The 22205-nt window shown below is 41.1% G+C and overlaps 1 protein-coding gene and 1 long non-coding RNA gene across 2 annotated transcripts in view; one reads left to right on the forward strand and one right to left on the reverse strand.

Moving 5' to 3' along the window:
• Window positions 1-9636: 9636 nt before the first annotated feature.
• Window positions 9637-22205, reverse strand: part of LOC135098092 (uncharacterized) — a 25269-nt gene continuing 12700 nt past the window's right edge. The window contains exons 2-3 of the long non-coding RNA XR_010266546.1: window positions 15308-15496; window positions 9637-11658 (exon numbers count right to left, since the gene is read on the reverse strand). This is a non-coding gene — a long non-coding RNA (uncharacterized LOC135098092). The remainder of the gene's footprint in view (window positions 11659-15307; window positions 15497-22205) is intronic.
• The window catches only part of LOC135098088 (uncharacterized), a 28802-nt gene continuing 18317 nt past the window's right edge, over window positions 11721-22205 (forward strand). Inside the window, exons 1-3 of the mRNA XM_064000297.1 lie at window positions 11721-11955; window positions 13948-15470; window positions 16489-16642. Coding sequence (XP_063856367.1) covers window positions 15320-15470; window positions 16489-16642 — 305 coding nt within the window. The 5' untranslated portion in view covers window positions 11721-11955; window positions 13948-15319. The remainder of the gene's footprint in view (window positions 11956-13947; window positions 15471-16488; window positions 16643-22205) is intronic.

The raw sequence follows: 22205 nt of genomic DNA on the forward strand, positions 1-22205 counted from the left end.
CAGTCAAGGGTGCGTCTATGTTTAGCCTTCAGCCTTTCAAGTTCCGACTAATAGATTCTGGTCTTTTTTTTTTTTTCTGTTTAACTCCTTCATTTGCGTCCGTGTGATGGAGGTCAAGTGATTTGGTGCAAAGGGCCTCGCTTCCACTTGATTTGCTACGTTTGACCTGCGACGCGTGTGACTTGAAGTGGCGGGGAGTTGAGAGGTTTAAAAGCTCCGTCCGTCAGTTTCCCCTCTTGACTGCTTAAGTGGCAAAGTGGCAGCGTTTAATTAGGATGATTTTGAACGAAAGGCTGTGGAAATCTTGCTACTCCCTTTCCTATTCTTTCTCCATGATTAGCTGTCTCTCTCTCTCTCTCTCTCTCTCTCTCTCTCTCTCTCTCTCTCTCTCTCTCTCTCTCTCTCTCTCTCTCTCTCTCTGTATATACTCGTATATATATATATATATATATATATATATATATATATATATATATATATATATATATATATATATATATATATATATATATATAATATATATATATATATATATATATATATATATATATATTTATCTATCTCTTTATTTGGTTAACCTCTTCTCATTTCTCTTCTTTTCTTCTTTCTTGTGTTACTCTTCATTTCCTTGCTTACCTCTAATTTCTATATTTTCTTATCTTCCTCTCTCTTCGTACTCTTCCTGCCATTGCTTATTTTTCCTGTTCTCTTTTCCTTTCTTCCTTTCTTTTCCTTTCTTTCCTTTCTTTGCCTACCTCTAATTTCGCCTTTATTATCTTCCTTCCTCTTCTTTATCTTCCTTTCCTTGCTTATCTCTCCTGTTCTGTTTTCCGTTCTTCCTTTCTGTTCTTACTCCCTTTCCTTGCCTATCTCTACTTCTCTCTCATATTATCCTCCTCTCTCTCTGCTAACCTGTCTCTCTACTTACTCTTCCTTCTCTTCTTTGCCTCTCATCCTCTTTTCCTACCTGTCTTTCTTTTTTTTACTCTTCCTTTCTTCTAATTTCTCTCTTGTTACCTTCCTCCCTCCCCCCCTTGCCTCTCATTTCCTCCTGTTACATATCTTTACAGACTTAACGATTAACAAGTGAAATTGGAGTAGCTTTTTATCTCTCTCTCTCTCTCTCTCTCTCTCTCTCTCTCTCTCTCTCTCTCTCTCTCTCTCTCTCTCTCTCTCTCTCTCTCTCTCTCTCTTCTTCCTCTTCTTCCTCCTCTTCCTCCTCCTCCTCTTAGACTTAATTCTTTATTACTTTCCTCTCAAATTCATGTGGTTTTCCTATACAACCTTTTTTTTTTCTGGGCAGTATTGGTTAGAGTGATGAGAGTGGTGGGGAGGAGCGTCTGTATTATCCTGTCTCTCCCACTAATAGCGTAGAATAGTTACCGAAACAGTTTAGTAAGGAGCTCTGTTGCTGTTTGGACTTTCTTTGTATTCCTTTGTATTCGTCCTTTTTACTCCTCCTTCTCCTCCTTCTCCAGCAATATAACCAACCAGCCGGACAGATAGACAGAGAGAGAGAAAGAGAGACAGAGAGAAGGACACACAGAGGAGGGTTTAGAAAAAGACTCGGGAAGAAAAAGTCCAAGACATCCTTTTCTTATCTCATTGAGTGTCCGTCTGCACGGCTCTTCAAACAACGCGAGGAAGAGGAGGAGGAGGAGAAAGAAGAGGAGGAGGTGGAGGAGGAGGAGGGGGAGGAGGAGAAAGAGGACGAGGAAGAGAATAGATCAGTGAAAGGCTTTGTGTTGAAGTATTTTTTTCTTTCTCTCTCTTAGTGGTTAAAATGGCGGGTAGTTACGAGGAAGAGGAGGAGGAGGAGGAGGAGGAGGACCACGAGGAGGAGGAGGAGTTGAAGTTGTAAAACGTCACTGAAAAATCTGAGAAAACTGATAGTTTTTTTTTTCCGTTCCTCCTCCTCCTCCTCCTCCTCCTCCTCCTCCTCCTCTTGGTCGTCTGTCATTATATTTCCTCGCCTCCCTGACTCTGGCCCTCGCTCTCCCAATCAGAAAGGCTTGTCAAGTCATCCGTTTGTCTGAAGCGTGGAAATGATGGATGATTGTCGCCTTTCAAACAGACACACACGCACACAGACACACACACACACACACACACACACACACACACACACGCACGCACAGACAGACACACAGAGACCGACACTTAAGGTTCACGTTGAGTGTTAAATGAGTGTTTTCCGTTTGTCGTTCTTGGAAAGTTCAATCATACAGGAAAGAATTGAGTTTTCTTCTTCTTATTATTATTATTATCATCATTATTTTCTTCTTTTTTTCTTTTTTTCTTCCTTTCAGGTCTCCTATTTCTCTACCTAAAAAAAAAAAAATGACATTGTAGTTTTATTTAGACAATTGACAGACAGATATGTGTTTCAGTTCTATGTGTTATTTTCTTTATTATTCATTTGTATAAATTTTGTTACTCGTGTATTTTGCAGTATGTGATTCGTCATTTTGTCTATAAAGTGTGTGTGTGTGTGTGTGTGTGTGTGTGTGTGTGTGTGTGTGTGTGTGTGTGTGTGTGTGTGTGTGTGTGTGTGTGTGTGTGTGTGTGTTTAAGTCATTCACACGCACCCCCAGGAAATAAAATAAAATAAAAAAGCTTAATTAAAGCCATGAAAAACAGATTTGCCAAAGATAACTTGGTGTAAAGATGAACAAGCCTTAAGCGTCTGTTATGAGCAGCAAACTTTTCTAATTAAGCTTTTTTTCTTTTCTTTCTTTTTTTTTTTACTCGAGCATAAAATAAGAGTAATGGTCTAAAGATAAGCAATCATTGGCGATTTCATTAAACGGCATTTAATTTGCACCAAGAGAGAGAGAGAGAGAGAGAGAGAGAGAGAGAGAGAGAGAGAGAGAGAGAGAGAGAGAGAGAGAGAGAGAGAGAGAGAAACTTAAATTTACATATGCATTGTTTAATAAGTTTTAAAATTTTTCTTTTATCTGTCTTTGAAACTCTTCTCAAACCTTTTTTCCCATCCCATCCTTCTCTCCTTCTCTTTCTTTCCTTCCCTTCCCTTCCTAAACTCTTTCCTCCTTGCCCCATTCCTCTTTCCTTTTTTCCTTCCCATTCCTCCTTGTCCCAGTTCTTTCCTCCGTCCCCTTCCTTTCTTCTGCACTTTTTTCCTGTCTTTTCCTTCTTTTCTCCATTTTCTCTCTTCTCTGCACCTTTTCTCCCTCTTCCATTCATCTTTTCTCCATTTCCTCTCTTCATTATTATTTTCTTGTATTTTCCCTCCTGTCTATACTATTTTCCTTTTCTATACCCTTTTCTTCCTATCTTCCCCTTTTTTCTTCATTCCCTTCTTTTCTTACGTCCTTTCTTCCCTGTCCCATCCTTCTTTCCTCCATTCCCTCCCATTTCCTCCTTCTCTGATCCCTCACACAAGCTTCTCTCATCTCCATCATCTGCCCTCATTGTCCTAAGTATTCCTTCCTTACCCATTTTCTTTCCTCCTAAACCTTTTTCATCCCTCTTTTCTTCCCTCCGTCAATTAATCAGTTCAACTTTTCCTTAGTTTTTTTTTTTCCCTTCCCTACTGATTTGTTTCCCCATCGCCAATTAGACACCACGGGAAAAATACATCGAGGGACACTTTTGTTCCCCATCAGCATCAGAGGAAGGAAGTAAATACCACTGATTGTAACAAAACATGACCTACTCTGCTCTCCTGGGACCGTCCTGGTGAGAGAGAGAGAGAGAGAGAGAGAGAGAGAGAGAGAGAGAGAGAGAGAGAGAGAGAGAGAGAGAGAGAGTGGGGGTGGTGGGGCTCGTGGGGAAGGGATGGAGATGGAGAGAATCGAAGTCAGTTTCCAGGGAGGTAATAGAGAAGGGGACTTTTTATGCAAGAGGGGCACTGGTCAAAGGCAACAAAATATATACCTATGAAAAGAAAGAGCCAAAAAAGTTTAACACAAATGAGAGAAGTGTCTTGAGACCTCGCTCTCGAAAGAATTCAATTTATAGGAAGGGGGAAATACAGAAGCAGGCAGGGAGTTCCAGAGTTTACCAGAAAAAGGGATGAAAGATTGAAAATACTGGTTAACTTTTGCATTAGAGAGGTGGACAGAATAGGGGTGAGCAAAAGTAGAAAGTCGTGTGCAACGAGGGCGCGGGAGGATGGAAGGCATGCAGTTAGCAAGATCAGAAGAACAGTTGACGAGAAAATAGCGATAGAAGATAGCAGGAGATGCGACATTGCGGGGAAGAGAGAGAGGCTGAAGACATTCAGTTAGAGGAGAGGAGCTGGTAAGACGAAAGGCTGGTCTGGTCTGGGGGGACAGTCTCGTTAGGGGGACAGTAACCTGATGTAGCGAGCAAACACGCGGTTCAAGATTGTCCCAGAAACGAGTAATCATTGGTGACCGTCCTTAGCTCGGGACAGGACCATCAGCTGGGCGGCGGCGGTAGTGGTGGCGACGGCGGTTGTGGTGGTAAGGTTATACGAAGAGGAAGAAAAGGAAGAGAAATAAAAGGAAAAGCCAGAGGAGGAGAAAGAAAAATAGAAGAAGGCGCGAGAGAAGGAGATGAGGAGGAGAAGGAGGAAAGCGCTATAGAAGAAAGAAGAGTAAGTAGAGAAGTAATGATGGGTGTTGGAGTGCCCTTCTCTCTCTCTCTCTCTCTCTCTCTCTCTCTCTCTCTCTCTCTCTCTCTCTCTCTCTCTCTCTCAAGTGTGTCGGTGTGTAGTAAATATTTAAGAGAGTTCTTAAAGAAAATAGATCGCTGAGAGAGAAAAAAAAAGAATGTCAAGCAAAGAGGACAAAGAAAAAAATCAATAACTTTGCTTCTTCCTTCCTTCCTTCCTTCCTTCTTTCAACCTTTCCTTCAGCATATTCCTCCATCACTTCTTCCTTCATATCTCCTCTCCTTTAACCCGTTTACTCCTCATCCCTTTTACATTTTTATCTCCTCCTTCCTCTTCCTCCTCCTTCTCCTCCTTGCCAAAATAACATTGCCTTCCTAATATCCTTCATCCCCCTACCCACCCCCCAATATCCTCAGTATCCTTTTGTGTCCCACGCTTCCTAACCTCCCTGCCCCATCCTTCCCCTTCCTTCATCCTTCTCCATACACTCCGGCCTCGCTTCTTATAAACAGACGAAGACGAAGCCAAAGTCAAGAAGCCGAACACACACATACTTCCGAACGAGGGCAGTGGTGGTGGTGGTGGTGGTGGTTGTGTTTAGTGATTGAGAATATTGGTTTCAGGCAAGTTGGTTGTGTGTGTGGGGGAGAAAATACTTATATTAAGGTGAGCAGTGAGACAGGTATTGGTGCTTGGGTCGTGATGGTGGTGGTGCTTGTGGTGGTGATGATGGTGATGGCGGTTGTCTGTTCTCTTTGTGTTTTATTGTTTATTTATTTATTTATTTATTTATTTATTCATGTCATTTGGCCCTTTTTGTTTGTTTTGATTGTTACTATTGCATGTATTATGCATTAATCTATTTATTCGATAATAGTAGTAGTAGTAGTAGTAGTAGTAGTAGTAGTAGTAGTAGTAGTAGTAGTAGTAGTAGTAGTAGTAGTAGTAGTAGTAGTAGTAGTGCTAAAGCAATAACAGAGAGAGAGAGAGAGAGAGAGAGAGAGAGAGAGAGAGAGAGAGAGAGAGACCAGAGGAACCATGAATCTATCAACTTTCCACTCTCTCTCTCTCTCTCTCTCTCTCTCTCTCTCTCTCTCTCTCTCTCTCTCTCTCTCTCTCTTCTTCCTACTATTTTTTTTCCTCTACTCCTCCTCTTCCTCCTCTTCCTTCTTTGCCTCTCTTCATACTCATCTTTCTCCTCCTCTTTATCTTCCTTTTCCTTCTCCTCGTCCTACTTCTCTTCCTCTTTTTCTTTCTCCTCGTCTTACTCTTCCTCTTCTTCTTCCTCTTCCTCCTCCTCCTCCTCTTCCTCCTTTTCCTTCTCCTCGTCCTACTCCTCCTCCTCCCCTTTTTCCTTCTCCTCCTCTTTCTCCTCTTCCTCCTCCTTTTCCTTATCCTTCTCGTCTTACTCCTCCTCCGCTCTCACTTCTTTCTGCTTCCCCACTCTCTCTTTCTCATTTACGTTTGTGTGTGTGTGAGAGAGAGAGAGAGAGAGAGAGAGAGAGAGAGAGAGAGAGAGAGAGAGAGAGAGAGAGAGAGAGAGAAAGTATGGGCCAGTATTTACTGTACAATAGGTGTCTTCAACACGAGAGAGAGACATGAGAGCAGGCACGGCTGGCAGCGAGGGGGCGCGCGGCGTTTGCCTGGGAACAAAATGGCGTCCCATCTCCCACTTGTCGCTACTCACAATATTGGTGCTCGATAAGGAGTGAGTGGCGGCCATCTTGCAAATCAATGAATTACAGATAATGTGGTATTTGAACGTTAACTAAAGAAATACTGAATTAACCTAAATACTATATTAGTGATGGTTTGCATTCTCTCTCTCTCTCTCTCTCTCTCTCTCTCTCTCTCTCTCTCTCTCTCTCTCTCTCTCTCTCTCTCTCTCTCTCTCTCTCTCTCTCTCTCTCTCTCTCTCTCTCTCTCTGCGTGTGTGGACATCTGGTTCTCCTACACGTTCTCATCGCAATACTCTTCCAGTAAATCCATGAACAAAAACTATTTCTATAAAAAATATATTTTATGACAATATGTGTGTGTGTGTGTGTGTGTGTGTGTGTGTGTGTGTGTGTGTGTGTGAAGAGGCAAGGAAGTGTTTATTGGCGTTGCCTTACACACACTGTATTCACACTGTGCACGTGTCTGACTCTGCCTCAGTGTGTCAGGCCGAAGCTGCCACACAGACACTTGTTTTTCCTTTTTAAGGCTTCCTCTCATCACACCGTGACACCTGATCACTATTATACAGGCACTGGTGCTAGGGATAGTAGTGGTAGTGGTAGTAGTGGTGGTGGTACGAGTAGTAGTAGCAGTTGTAGTAGTAGTAGTAGTAGTAGTAGTAGTAGTAGTAGTAGTAGTAGTAGTAGTAGTGGTGGTTGTAGTAGTAGTAGTACCAGAAGTAGTAATGGAGGTGGTAGTAGTAGTAGTAGTAGTAGTAGTAGTAGTAGTAGTAGTAGTAGTAGTAGTAGCAATGGTGGTGATAATAGCAGTAGTAGTAGTAGTAATGGTGGTAGTAGTGATAGTTCTAGTGGTGGTATTAGTAGTAGTAGCAGTAGTAGTAGTAGTAGTAGCAACGGTGGTAGTAGTAGTAGTAGTAGTAGTAGTAGTAGTAGTAGTAGTAGTAGTAGTAGTAGTAGCAGCTGTAGTAATGGTGGTGGTAGTAGTACTAGTCTCTTCTAGACAGGGTGGAATCAAAAGCTTTTCGTCTCATCAACTCCTCTCCTCTAACTGACTGTCTTCAGTTTCTCTCTCACCGCTGCAATGTTGCATCTCTAGCTGTCTTCTACCGCTATTTTCATGCTAACTGCTCTTCTGATCTTGCTAACTGCATGCCTCCTCTCCTCCCGCGGCCTCGCTGCACAAGACTTTCTTCTTTTTCTCACCCCTATTCTGTCCACCTCTCTAACGCAAGAGTTAACCAGTATTCTCAATCATTCATCCCTTTCTCTGGTAAACTCTGGAACTCCCTGCCTGCTTCTGTATTTCCACCTTCCTATGACTTGAATTCCTTCAAGAAGGACGATTCAAGACACTTATCCTTAAATTTTTGGCTACCACTTTGGACCCTTTTATGGGACTGGCATTTCAATGGGCATTTTTTTTTTATTCGACTTTTGTTGCCCTTGGCCAGCGTCCTTCCTTCATAAAAAGTAGTAGTAGTAGTAGTAGTAGTAATGGTAGTGGTGCTAGTAGTAGCAGTACTAGTAGCAGCAGCAGTAGTAGTAGTGGTAGTAGTAGTAATAGTAGTAGTAATAGCAGTAGTAGTCCCAATAGTCGCAGTAGTATTGACAGTAGTAGCAGTAGTAGAAGTACTCGTATTATTATTATTATTATTATTATTATTATTATTATTATTATTATTATGAGTAGTAGTAATAGAAGTAGTAGTAATAGAAGTAGTAGCAGTAATGGTGGTGGTGGTGGTGGTGGTGGTGGTGGTGGTGGTGGTGGTGGTGGTGGTAGTGGTGGTGGTGGTAGTGGTGGTGGTGGTGGTGGTGGTGGTGGTGGTGGTGGTGGTGGTGGTGGTAGTAGTAGTAGTAGTAGTAGCAGTAGAAATAGTAGTAGTAGTAGTAGCAGTAGTCGCAGTAGTATTAACAGTAGTAGCAGCAGTAGTAGTAGTAGTACTAGTATTAGTAGTAGTAGTAGTAGAAGCAGTCACAATCGTAGTAGTAGTAGTAGTAGTAGTAGTAGCAGTAGTCGCAGTAGTATTAACAGTAACAGCAGTTGAAGTACTACTAGTATTAGTAGTAGTCATAATCGTAGTAGTAGTAGTAGTAGTAGTAGTAGTAGTAGTAGTAGTAGTAGTAGTAGTTATAGCAGTAATAGTAGTAGTAGCAGTGATAATCGTAGTAGAAGTAGCAGCAATACTCGTAATAGTATTAGTAGTAGTAGTAGCAGTGATAATCGTAGTAGTAGTAGAAGTAGCAGTAATACTCGTAATAGTATTAGTAGTAGTAGTAGCAGTGATAATCGTAGTAGTAGTAGAAGTAGCAGTAATAATCGTAATAGTATTAGTAGTAGCAGTATTAGTAGTAGTAGTAGCAGGCCATGGCGGCAGAAAAGAGTGTCCTTTGTGTGAGTTTGTTTGTCCTTTGTAGTGAAAGAGGAAAGAGTGTTGCGGTAAGTAACAGTGATGGTGTTGGTGACAATGCACACTCATGTTGGCAGCCACACACACACACAATTTTGAAGGAGGGAAACAGACAACAGTGGGTGACGGCAAGCAGCCTTAGCGGGTGGCGTGACGTTGCTGCGAGCGTGGCGGAGAGGGAGATGACAGGAAGCAAGGGGCAGGTAGAGGAGGAGGAGGAGGAGGTGACGACAACAACTACTATTACTACTACTATTACTACTGCTACTACTACTACTACTACTACTATTTCTACCACAGTTACTACTATTTCTGCTACTGCTACTGGTGCTGCTGCTGCTGCTCCTCCTCCTCCTCCTCCTCCTCCTCCTCCTCCTCCTCCTCCTACTACTACTACTACTACTACTACTACTACTACTAATAATAATAATAATAATAATAATAGATTTACTACTATTAGGAGGAGGATACACGGGTGGAGAGAGAGAGAGAGAGAGAGAGAGAGAGAGAGAGAGAGAGAGAGAGAGAGAGAGAGAGAGAGAGAGAGAGAGAGAGAGAGAGAGAGAGAGCAGGCAAACAACTGTGTGTGTGTGTGTGTGTGTGTGTGTGTGTGTGTGTGTGTGTGTGTTATAACAAGACAAGTGGCATTAAAAAGCACGTAATTTACTGACAAGCATTGCACGACAACATTACTGCGGTGATTAAAAGTACTCCTATAAAATGCAACGTGGCATCATACAAGCCAGGCAGGAGGGCAGCGAGGCCCAGCGACCTTGAAAACAGCTGACTGACTCACAAGAGAGAGAGAGAGAGAGAGAGAGAGAGAGAGAGAGAGAGAGAGAGAGAGAGAGAGAGAGAGAGAGAGAGAGGGGAGTGCACTGTAAGATTTTTTATTTATTTCTGTGAATAAATTACGGTATCCATGAATAGTATTTTTATCTGTAATCCTACACACACACACACACACACACACACACTAATAATAATAATGATAATAATAATAATAATAATAATAATAATAATAATAATAATAATAATAATAATAATAATAATAAATAAAAATAAAAATACTAAAAAATATGAATCAAGGAATGACGGTAAAGCGGACAGGGAGGCTTGCAAGGAAGTAGTAGTTGTAGTAGTAGTAGTAGTAGTAGTAGTAGTAGTAGTAGTAGTAGTAGTAGTAGTAGTAATAGTCAAAATAGTAGTATGAGTAGTCGTAACAATAATAATAATAGTCGTAGTAGTACTAGTAGAAGTAGTAGTAGTAACAGTTATCGAAATAGTAGTAGTAGTAGTAGTAGTAGTAGTAGAACTAATATTAGTATTAGTAGTAGAAGTAGAAGTAGAACGAGTATTAGTATTAGTAGTATTAGTAGTAGTAGCAGCAGTAGTAACAGAAGTAATTGTAGTGGCACTGGTAATTGTAGTAGTAGTAGTAGTAGTAGTAGTAGCATTTAGGTAGAGCGAGTGTGAGGTGCGGTTCACACCAGCCAGTCACTGTCACCGCCGTCCGTGACGTCATGAGTGGGGGGGAGGGAGCGAGGAGAGCAGCTCCTGTGTGGGCGGCGGAAAGGGGAAAGGAGCGTGAGGCGGGTGGGGACCAGAAGGAGTGGATGGTGGGTGGGGGGCGGGAAGGGGAGGATGGCAGGCGGGGAGCTGGAAGGAGTGGGTTGCTGGTAGGGGCCTGGCAGGAGTGGGTGGCGAATGGCGGTTAGGAAGGAGTGGGTTGAAGGGAGGGGAGGAAGGAGTGGGAGGGGGTAAGGGCAGGAAGGCGTGCTGGCAGGTAGTGGCCGTGAAGGGGCTGCTGGCTGGTGGGCGGCCAGTAGCTGCTGCTGGCGGAAGTGGGAAGGAGTGGCTGGCGGGTGGTGGGGAGGGAGAGATTGGGGTGATAGGAGGCGTCTCGGACTTACACAACAAGATGGCGTCCTGTCTGAGATGGTGGCAAGTGTAGTTTCCCGGCCAGCGGCATTATGGGTCTTATAAAACAGGGGGGAGATCTTTCTGTACACAACATGCACTTGTACACAACACACGTGTGGCTGTACACCTGGCGGCTACTCAACACACCTGGTACACTACTGGTAGCACACTTCAGGGAGGGCTTGGCCAATCCTGGTTATCTTGACCACCACTAAGTCTATGAGGAGGAACACAATGCGATACACACGCGCACCACACAAGATACGCCGCCACACTGGCTGCAGGCTGAGCGGCATCCCTTTGGCTCAGTGTTTCGAGGCCGTTCGGTACTTGAGCGACACACAAAAGTCTATTTAATATACAGGGACTTGTTCAACCAACGAACACACTCATATCCACCAAAAAAATAAATAAAATAAATAAAATAAAATAAATAAATAAATAAATAAAATTAATTAAATAATTAAATTATACTAAATTATTAAAATTACTATTGCTTCTACTCTTACTACTACTATTACTGCTACTACTACTACTATTGTGTGTGTGTGATATTATTGATAGCAATCATAATAACAATATAACAACAATTACTACTACTACTATTATTACTACTATTACTACTACTATTACAAATATAAATGCTACTACTGCAACTGTTTTTGCAACAATTCTTAAGGCATTAATATTAATATTCACATAGTAGTAGTAGCAACAGTAGTAGTAGTAGTAGTAGTAGTAGTAGTAGTAGTAGTAGTAGTAGTAGTAGTAGTGAGAAATCATGAATACTACCTCTACCACTACCACTACTACTACTACTACTACCACACAGGCATGCTTATGAAGGTCGTGAACAGTTCCATCTGGTACAAACTTAGCTGTGATGCGAGCAATGGCGCGTCACCTTGGTGGATCCCTGTCAAAGTGTCTTCTGAATTGTCTTTGCACTTCTTTGACATTTTCGTGCCTCCAGTAACACTTTATGACATGTTCTTTCTTCAAAGCTTAGTCTTACTTCTGCCATTATTATTTTGGCCAACTGTTTCTGAAAAAAAAAAAAAAAAAGAATTATAGCGAGTCAAACAGTGAGTACATTTTTGGATGACTCTCTCTCTCTCTCTCTCTCTCTCTCTCTCTCTCTCTCTCTCTCTCTCTCTCTCTCTCTCTCTGTCTCTGTTTATACAGATAGATACAGATAGATAGATGTACACAGATACAGACTTGTGCTTGTGGAGTATAAATGTAAGAGCATGAAGCACAGTGTGTCTCTCCCCACAGGCACCTCCCGCCTCGCGCCTTCCTTCCTCCCGTCTCCCGGAGTGTACACACCTGCACTCTTGAGGTGAGTACACTTACTCTTTTCTTTCCTTGTAATTGTTTTCACTGTGTTTTCTACTGCACACACTCAGAAAGTAGAAAATGAGGCACTAACGAGGCAAGACTATATACCACAAAAACTGGACACAATCTGTCTATCTACCTGTCTACCTATCTGTCTCTGTCTGTCTGCATCCACATCTGTCCGCCTGTCTATATCCTCACCGGAACAGAGGGCGGAGCTTACGGTTTAGGAAGCTCTCTGTTCAACTGATTTTTGGGTCTTGTCGAGTTGATTACTGTTTGAGAAATGTGTGGGTTTTGGAGCCTTTTGTGTGAAACATCTATATACTTAATAGGGAGGCAAATACTGAACATGTCATGAACTTTATCGAGGAGTCTTTTCAAGCTGGAGTCCACGTCCTGTGAAACGAGGGGAGACCACTCCACTGTGTACTGGTGGGCATCTTTTCCGCCAAAGAAATCATTGCCAAAAATGCATACGGTCCACGCACGCACGCACGCACGCACAAACACACACACACACACACACACACACACACACACACACACACACACACACACACACACACACATATGTTTAAATGTCTCTCAAACAGCTGGCATTTCAAAAAGAATTGTGGGTAATGTAACAAGTGAAGCAGTGGGTGACACGCAGTGTACTTGACGCTGCCCACATCTCATGCACTGCCTTCCTACATGGGCATCTACATGGCCGTCTTTTTAACAAAAGCAACAAGACGGCAAAATAAAATTCTTCGCTGTACATTTTCCGTAAAGAGTCTGCATCCAAAGCTTCCTCAGCCTTCAGTATTTGCAGGCTTCCCTTCATTCATAAGTACTTCACATTGTTATTAATACATCAAAATCTTGGACATAATGCAATATTCAAATTGGCAGAAAATGTTTCTCACACGAGAAGTAACAACGTTAACCTTATTTGTGCGATACTGACAACAATATTATTCACAAACAGTGTGACAAGTTGGACCAAAACTGTTGTGAACAGTTTGCCTCTTGATAGACAAAGTTCTTCTTACAACTGATAAAATGTTCAAACAAACAACAGGTTAAAAAGTAACCACTTCATCAACAAAAGCTGTGATTTTGATGCTATTTATTGCAGTCATCGCATTTGTTGCTGTTATCATTATTACTTTTATTATTATTATTATTATTATTATTATTATTATTATTATTATTATGTTGATGATGTTGTTGTTGTTGTTGTTGTTGGTATTTATTGTTGTTGTTGCCCTAGTTACCAGTATTAGTTATTAATTATGTTTATTAATGCTAGTTACTATTATTTGTTACTAATAATATTCTTATTGGTATTATTATTATTATTATTATTATTGTTGCTGTTGTTGTTGTTGTTGTTGTTGTTGTTGTTGCTGTTGTTGTTGGTGTAGTTATTAGTATTATTGTTATCACTACTCTTGTTGTTATTGTTATTATCATCATTATTTTATTATTATTAAGTTAGTGTGAGACACTTGTATTAGTGTTTATCTTCTCTGTAGCGGCGCGGTACTGCCGCTGTACAATACAATTCATTATGTTGTTGTACATTATAATTTGTTTGCACTCCTGCCCTCTGCTCTACTGTACAATACACCGTCAGAGAGCCTCGGCTCACGTGACTGTGTATTGTATGTACACCTTGAAATACTTTATACAGGTTTGCTTACTTGATTACTTACTTAATTACTTACTTACTTGCACACACACACACACACACACACACACACACACACACACACACACACACAGTCAAGTCTTGCCTCGTGTTGTCTTGTCAAATGGTTTGGCCACAACACACGTGCCATGCCGTGTGCCATAGTGTCTCTTACTCCCATCCACCTCTTTGTCTTGTCCCCACATCCCGGTGCTCAGGCCGGCCACTTCAAGGCTCAACTCCCTCCCTCCCGCACTGAGCCTTGCAAACCACGTCTCTCCTGCCCTGCTCCTCACTTGGGAAATTTCTTTGCAGGCTGCTGGCGAGAAGAACTGTGTCCCAAGCCCTCCACCATGGCCGCCGCTCCGAAAGTTTGCGTCCGTCGCGCGAAGCTCATCTTCCTGATGGAGAACGCAGGCAAGGACGTCTTGACCTTCGTGTTGAAGCGCGGCGCGCTGAACGCCCCCGCCACGCCGCCAGGCCAGTCCCTCATTGACTACCTTGACAACCTCCCTCAAGGCTCGACAGCCAACTATGGCAGGATGAGTAACAAACAAAAGAAAGCAGCACTGAACCACAGTTCAGTGCTGCTTATCCTCTGACGTGACTACTTTATTCATTATTTTTTGTATCATCAGCGAACTTAGATACTTTACAGGTGAGGTCCTCATCGATATCATTAACGTAAATAAGGAAAAGAACAGGGCCGAGCACAGATCCCTGTGGTACACCACTTAAAACTTCTCGCCAGTTTGAAAATGTACCATTTAAAACAACGCGCTGCTTTCTCTCAGACAGCCAGTCTGAGACAGCCAATTGAGAAGTTTTCCATTTATACCATATGACTTCAATTTAGCTAGTAGCCGGAACTTTGTCAAAAGCTTCTTGAAAATCTAGATACACTAAATCTACTGCCTTTGTTTCGTCGTAAATGGTGAAAATATCATTAAAGAAATCAAGAAGATTAGTTAGACAAGAACGTCTGTTTCGGAAGCCATGCTGTGAGTCATTGATTAAATCATTTATATGTAGATAGTTCACTACATTGTTGCAATTTACTGTTTTCATCAGTTCACATACTACAGATGTAAGGCTGATAGGGATGTAGTAGGAAGAAGAGGAGGAGGAGGAGGAGGAGGAGGAGGAGGAGGAATAAGAGAACGAAGAGAAAAAGGAGAGCTAGAAGGAAGGCGAGAAAAGGAGGAGGAAGAGGAAGATGAAGAGGAGGAGGAAGAAGAACAAAAAGACGAGGAAAAGGAGAGCTAGAAGGAAGGCGAGAAAAGGAGGAGGAAGAGAAAGATGAAGAGGAGGAGGAAGAAGAACAAAAAGACGAGGAAAAGGAGAGCTAGAAGGAAGGCGAGAAAAGGAGGAGGAAGAGGAAGATGAAGAGGAGGAGGAAGAAGAACAAAAAGACGAGGAATAAGAGGAAGATGAGGAGGAGGGGGACGAAGAAGAACAGGAAGAGGAGGAGTGAGGAGGAGGAGGAGGAGGAGGAGGAGGAGTTATCTTTATCAATACTATTATGGAACAGTGAATAAAGAAATTAATAAACAGATAAGTAGTGTGTGTGTGTGTGTGTGTGTGTGTGTGTGTGTGTGTGTGTGTGTGTGTGTGTGTGTGTGTGTGTGTCCAGGCAGCACACAGGTGCACAACACTCGGCCATTACAGGAGTCACCTTGAGAGGTTCATGGGTCACTTAAGTGGTGCCGGCACACAGCTGCTGCAGGAGTGGCGGGACCTGGGGGTGCTCAGCCTGGCCGTGTGTGACCAAGACGCCCAAGAGGTTCTGGCCGCCATCAGCGCCGTCCACGTGTCATTGCCTCGGCTACACATCCTCTGTGAGTCTGACGCTGTGATGCACCACCTGTGCGTGTTATTATTATTATTATTATTATTATTATTATTATTATCATTATTATTATTATTATTATTATTATTATTATTATCATTATTATTATTATGGTGGTAGTGATGAGAGAGAGAGAGAGAGAGAGAGAGAGAGAGAGAGAGAGAGAGAGAGAGAGAGAGAGAAAAAAATATTTTCTCTCTCTCTCTCTCTCTCTCTCTCTCTCTCTCTCTCTCGCTCTTATTATTATTATTATTATTATTATTATTATTATTATTATTATTATTAGAGAGAGAGAGAGAGAGAGAGAGAGAGAGAGAGAGAGAGAGAGAGAGAGAGAGAGAGAGAGAGAGAGAGAGAGAGAGAGAAATAGTGTTGAGTATTACAGCGTGTTATAATAAGACAAGTGTCATTAAAAAGCAGGTAATTTACCAACAAGCATTGCACGACAACATTACTCCGGCTATTAAAAGTACTCCTGTAAAATGGTACGTGGCATCATCCCAGCGAGGCCAATTCTCCTGTAAAATGGTACGTGGCATCATCACTCACCTGTTTTCAAGGTCGCTGGGATTTGCTCCCCTTCTGCCTCGCTGGGATGATGCCACGTACCATTTTACAGGAGTACTTTTAATCACCGGAATAATGTTGTCGCGCAATGCTTGTCGGTAAATGACGTGCTTTTTAATGCCATTTGTCTTGTTATAACACACTGTAATACTCCACAGCAGGCAAAAAATAAGATAAAACCATTAGTAATTTGAGCAAGTGGCACCTCCGAGGCTGTGTCAATGCAACCGTCTGTCCTTCACCTCAGGATATGAATTTAGTTGTGTGGATACACACTATATATATATATATATATATATATATATATATATATATATATATATATATATATATATATATATATATATATATATATATATATATATATATATATGTGTGTGTGTGTGTGTGTGTGTACAGTCCCTGCAACACACACTGAGAGGAATGGTACATTATTGCAGGCCTACACGTCCCCGTGGGTGCCGTGAGGACACAGGCGTGCACCACACGGCTGCCTGGCTGCCCAGGGGTGTTCCTCGTGTTGTCTGGCGTGGACGAGAGGCTGCTGGAGGAGGCGGCCCAGATAGCACAGCTCCTGCAGCCCACACAGCGCCCGTGAGTGTGTGCCAACACTGCTCTCTCTCTCCTCTCCTCTCCTCTCCCCTCTTCTCCCTTCTCCTCCCCTCTCCTCTTCTCTTCCTTCCCCTCCCCTCCCCTCTCCTCTCCATGCCTCTTTTCCTTTCCCCTTCTCTCCTCTTCTCTCCCCTTCTTTCCCTCCTCTCCCCCTCCTCCCTCCCCTCTCCTCTATTCCTCTCCTCTCCTCTTCCCTCTTGTCACCTCCCCTTTTCTATTTCCTTTTCCCTCCCCTCACCTCCCCACCCTTCCTCTCCTCTCCTCTTATTTCTCCTCCCCTCCCCTCCCCCACACACCCCTTCTCTCCTTTCCTCTCCTCTCCTCTTCTCTTCCTCCTTCTCCCTTCTCTTCGTTTCTCTCTTCTCCTTTTTTCCTCCTCCACTCCCTCCCCACCCCTCCTCTTTTTTCCATCTACTCTCCTCTTCTCTTCTTCCCTCTTCTCTTCTCCTCTCCTCCCCTCCCCACCCTTTTTCCCTTTTTCCCTTCCTCTCCTCTTTTCTTTCCTTCCCTTCTCTCCTCTCCTCTCCTCTCCTCTCCTCTCCTCTCCTCTCCTCTCCTCTCTCTCTGTCAGTAAATGGATGAGTGGAAGTAATAAAAAAAAAGGAATATAAGAGAAGAGGAGGAAGGAGAACAAAGGAAGAGGAAGAGAACGGAGAAGATATCACGATTAATAATAAAAAAAGAACAAGGGATCTCTCTCTCTCTCTCTCTCCTCTCTCGTCTCTCTCTCTCTCTCTCTCTCTCTCTCTCTCTCTCTCTCTCTCTCTCTCTCTCTCTCTTCTTGTTAATGTAATAATAATAATAATAACAATAATAATAATAATAATAATAATAATAATAATAATAATAATAATAATAATAATAATAATAATAAAAAGAACAACAACAACAACAACAAATTGATGGGGGTAGGAGCAGGAGGAGGAGGGGTAAAAGTAGTAGTAGTAGTAGTAGCAGCAGCAGCAGTAGCAGCAGCAGCAGCAGCAGCAGCAGCAGCAGCAGCAGCAGCGCTATTATTACACACACAGCAGCAGCAGCAGCAGCAGCAGCAGCAGCAGCTGCTGCTGCTGCTGCTGCTGCTGCTGCTGCTGCTGCTGCTGCTGCTGCTGCTGCTGCCAGCAGCAGCAGCAGCAGCAGCAGCAGCAGCAGCAGCAGCAGCAGCAGCAGTAGTAGTAGTAGTAGTAGTAGTAGTAGTAGTAAAAGTAGTAGTAGTAGTAGCAAAAAAAGCAGCAGTAGTAGTAGTAGTGGTAGTAAAAGAAGTAGTAGTAGTAATAAAAGAAGTAGTAGTAGTAGCAGTAGTAGTAGTAGTAGTAGTAGTAGTAGTAGTAGTAGTAGTAGTGGTAGTAGTAGTAGTAGTAGTAGTAGTAGTAGTAGTAGTGGTAGTAGCAGCAGCAGCAGCAGCAGCAGCAGCAGCAGCAGCAGCAGCAGCAGCAGCAGCAGCAGTAGCAGCAGCAGCAGTAGTAGTAGTAGTAGTAGTAGTAGTAGTAGTAGTAGTAGTAGTAGTAGTAGTAGTAGTAGTAGTAGTAGTAGTTGTTGTTGTTGTTGTTGTTGTAGCAGTAATAGTAGAAGCAGTAATAATAGCAGCAGCAGCAGCAGCAGCAGTAGTAGTAGTAGTAGTAGTAGTAGTAGTAGTAGTAGTAGTAGTAGTAGTAGTAGTAGTAGTAGTAGTAGTAGTAGTAATGTAGTAGAAGAAAAAGAAGAACAAGAACAAACAAACAAACAAATAATTGAATAATGAAACAAACAAAAAAAAAAACAAAGGAATAAAGAAAAAAAATCAATAAAATTAAGAGGAACAATGAAATAAACAAATAAATTTAGAAACATAAATGAGGAGAGAACGGAATAAATAAGAAAACAAACAAACAAACAAACAAACAAATAAATAAATGTAAAAATAAATAAAGAAACAATCAACCAATAAAGTAGGAAAAAAAGGAATAAGGAAAGATAGAAAAGCAAAATGAGAGGAACAAACAAACAAAGAGAAAAATAAATGAACCAAGAATCAAGGAGGAAAGCAAACAAACAAACAAACAAACAAACAAACAAACAAAAAAACAAACATGTGAGGTCAGGCTAGGTGGGGTAGATTAGATTAGGTTGAGTTAGGTTAGGTTAGGTAGATTAGGATGGGATGAGTTAGGCTAGGTTAGGATAGGTTAGGTCCTGTAGGTTAGGTTAGGTTAGGTTAGGCTGAGTTAGGTTAGGTTAGGCTTATGATCAAAGGCAACGAAAGCACATACATATATAATACTCCTTTTATCCTTTTATTTATTTATGTATTTATTTCTGTATTTATTTTATATTACTATTTTTTTGTTAGCTCAGTGAGGTGAGGTTCAGTTGGGTATGTTACGTTAGGTTAGGTATGTTTGGTTTGTTACTGATACTTTTATTTATTTATTTTTTTTTTGTAAGTAATTGTTTGACTGTTCTTTCTTTCCTTTCTTTTTTTTATTTTCTATTTTATTTTATTTATTCTTATAAAGTATGTTAGGATGTGTGAGGTTAGTTAGGTTAGATTAGGTGCGTTAAGTTAGATTAGGAAACTTTATGAAACTATTTCTTCCTCATACATTTTCCTTTCTTTTTTTTTTTTAGCTTAGGTAAGATTGTGTCAGGTTATGTGACGCTAGGTTAGGTTAGAAAGGTTATGTCAGGTGTTAAATATTTAAGTAATCACCCAGGTGTTAAAGTTGTTCTTGTGTGTATGTTAGGTTAGGTTAACTGGGTCCGGTTAGACATGTTAGGTTATTAAGGGTAGGTTAGGTTAGGTTAGGCTAGGATTGTAGGGAGGTTTTTTTTTTTTGTTTATAAGTAATCATCCCACTTGTAAGGCCAAGTTGGGTCAGATCAGGTTGGGTTAGGTTAGGAAGTTTCAGTGTACGAGAAATGCTTCTATTTGTATGTAACTCAAAAATAAATAAATAAATAAATAAATATTATTACGTATTGTTATTATTGATTTAAAGCATGAGTAGTAGTGATAGTAGTAGTAGTAGCTATAGGAAAAGAAGAGCGAGAAGAAAAGAACAAGAAGAAGAAAAAGAATAGTAATAATAATAATAATAATAATAATAATAATAATAATAATAATAATAATAATAATAATAATAATAATGATGATGATGATGATGATGACGATGATAATAATAATAAGAAAAAAAAGGAGGAAGAGGAAAATAAAATAAAAGGAAAAATAAGAAGAGGAGGACGAGGAGGAAAAGGAGGACAAGAAGAAGAAGAAGAAGAAGAAGAAGAAGAAGAAGAAGAAGAAGAAGAAGAAGAAGAAGAAGAAGAAGAAGAAGAAGAAGAAGAAGAAGAAGAAGAAGAAGAAGAAGAAGAAGAAGAAGAAGAAGAAGAAGAAGAAGAAGAAGAAGAAGAAGAAGAAGAAGAAGAAGAAGAAGAAGAAGAAGAAGAAGAAGAAGAAGAAGGAAAAAAGTAGTAGTATTTCAAGGGGGAAGAGAAGGAAAATATTATTATTATTATTATTATTATTATTATTATTATTATCATTATTATTATTATTATTATTATTATTATTATTATTATTATTATTAGTAGTAGTAGTAGTAGTAGTAGTAGTAGTAGTAGTAGTAGTAGTAATAGTAGTTGTTGTTGTTGTTGTAGTAGTTGTAATTTTCAATTGCTAGTTAAAGCAGGATGAGGATAAAATAATAGTAGCAGAAAAGAAAGAAGAAAACATCAATAACAGCTAGATAAATCAATCAATCAATCAATCAATCTCTCTCTCTCTCTCTCTCTCTCTCTCTCTCTCTCTCTCTCTCTCTCTCTCTCTCTCTCTCTCTCTCTCTCTCTCTCTCTCTCTCTATCAGTGAGTGGATGCCAGCAACTTCCTGATCTATCTGTCTGTGTGCCTGTCTGTCTGTTTGTCTGTCTATCTTTCTATTTATACATTTATTTGTCTTTCTTGCTATTTTATCTTTTCATTTTTTTCCGTTTTTCTGTCTGTCTGTCTGGTAGTCTGTCTGTGTGTTTGTCTGTCTGTATGTATGCATGTACACAAATATGAATATATGTATATCCACCCATCTATCTATATATGTTTTTAATTAAGTGTGTGTAGGTGTTTTTTTTATTTATTTATTTATTTTTTTATGTAGGAAGGACACTGGCCAAGGGCAACAAAAATCTAATAAAAAAAATGCCCACTGAAATGCCAGTCCCATAAAAGGGTCAAAGCAGTGGTCAAAAATTGATGGATAAGTGTCTTGAAACCTCCCTCTTGAAGGAATTCAAGTCATAGGAAGATGGAAATACAGAAGCAGGCAGGGAGTTCCAGAGTTTACCAGAGAAAGGGATGAATGATTGAAAATACTGGTTAACTCTTGCGTTAGAGAGGTGGACAGAATAGGGGTGAGAGAAAGAGGGGAGGCATGCAGTTAGCAAGATCAGAAGAGCAGTTAGCATGAAAATAGCGGTAGAAGACAGCTAGATATGCAACATTGCTGTGGTGAGAGAGAGGCTGAAGACAGTCAGTTGGAGGAGAGGAGTTGATGAGACGAAAAGCTTTTGATTCCACCCTGTCTAGAAGAGCAGTATGAGTGGAACCCCCAGACATGTGAAGCATACTCCATACATGGACGGATAAGGCCCTTGCACAGAGTTAGCAGCTGGGGGGTGAGAAAAACTGGCGGAGACGTCTCAGAACACTTAACTTCATAGAAGCTGTTTTAGCTAGAGATGAGATGTGAAGTTTCCAGTTCAGATTATAAGTAAAGGACAGACCGAGGATGTTCAGTGTAGAAGAAGGGGACAGTTGAGTGTCATTGAAGAAGAGGGGATAGTTGTCTGGAAGGTTGTGTCGAGTTGATAGATGGAGGAATTGAGTTTTTGAGGCATTGAACAATACCAAGTTTGCTCTGCCCCCATCAGAAATTTTAGAAAGATCAGAAGTCAGGCGTTCTGTGGCTTCCCTGCGTGATATGTTTACCTCCTGAAGGGTTGGACGTCTATGAAAGGACGTGGAAAAGTGCAGGGTGGTATCATCAGCGTAGGAGTGGATAGGACAAGAAGTTTGGTTTAGAAGATCATTAATGAATAATAAGAAGAGAGTGGGTGACAGGACAGAACCCTGAGGAACACCACTGTTAATAGATTTAGGAGAAGAACAGTGACCGTCTACCACAGCAGCAATAGAACGGTCAGAAAGGAAACTTGAGATGAAGTTACAGAGAGAAGGATAGAAACCGTAGGAGGGTAGTTTGGAAATGAAAGCTTTGTGCGAGACTCTATCAAAAGCTTTTGATATGTCCAAGGCAACAGCAAAAGTTTCACCAAAATTTCTAAAAGAGGATGACCAAGACTCAGTAAGGAAAGCCAGAAGATCACCAGTAGAGCGACCTTGACGGAACCCATACCGGCGATCAGATAGAAGGTTGTGAAGTGATAGATGTTTAAGAATCTTCCTGTTGAGGATAGATTCAAAAACTTTAGATAAGCAGGAAATTAAAGCAATAGGACGGTAGTTTAAGGGATTAGAACGGTCACCCTTTTTAGGAACAGGTTGAATGTAGGCAAA

The sequence above is a fragment of the Scylla paramamosain genome, unplaced genomic scaffold, assembly GCF_035594125.1.
Source record: "Scylla paramamosain isolate STU-SP2022 unplaced genomic scaffold, ASM3559412v1 Contig44, whole genome shotgun sequence".
Lineage (NCBI taxonomy): Eukaryota > Metazoa > Arthropoda > Malacostraca > Decapoda > Portunidae > Scylla > Scylla paramamosain.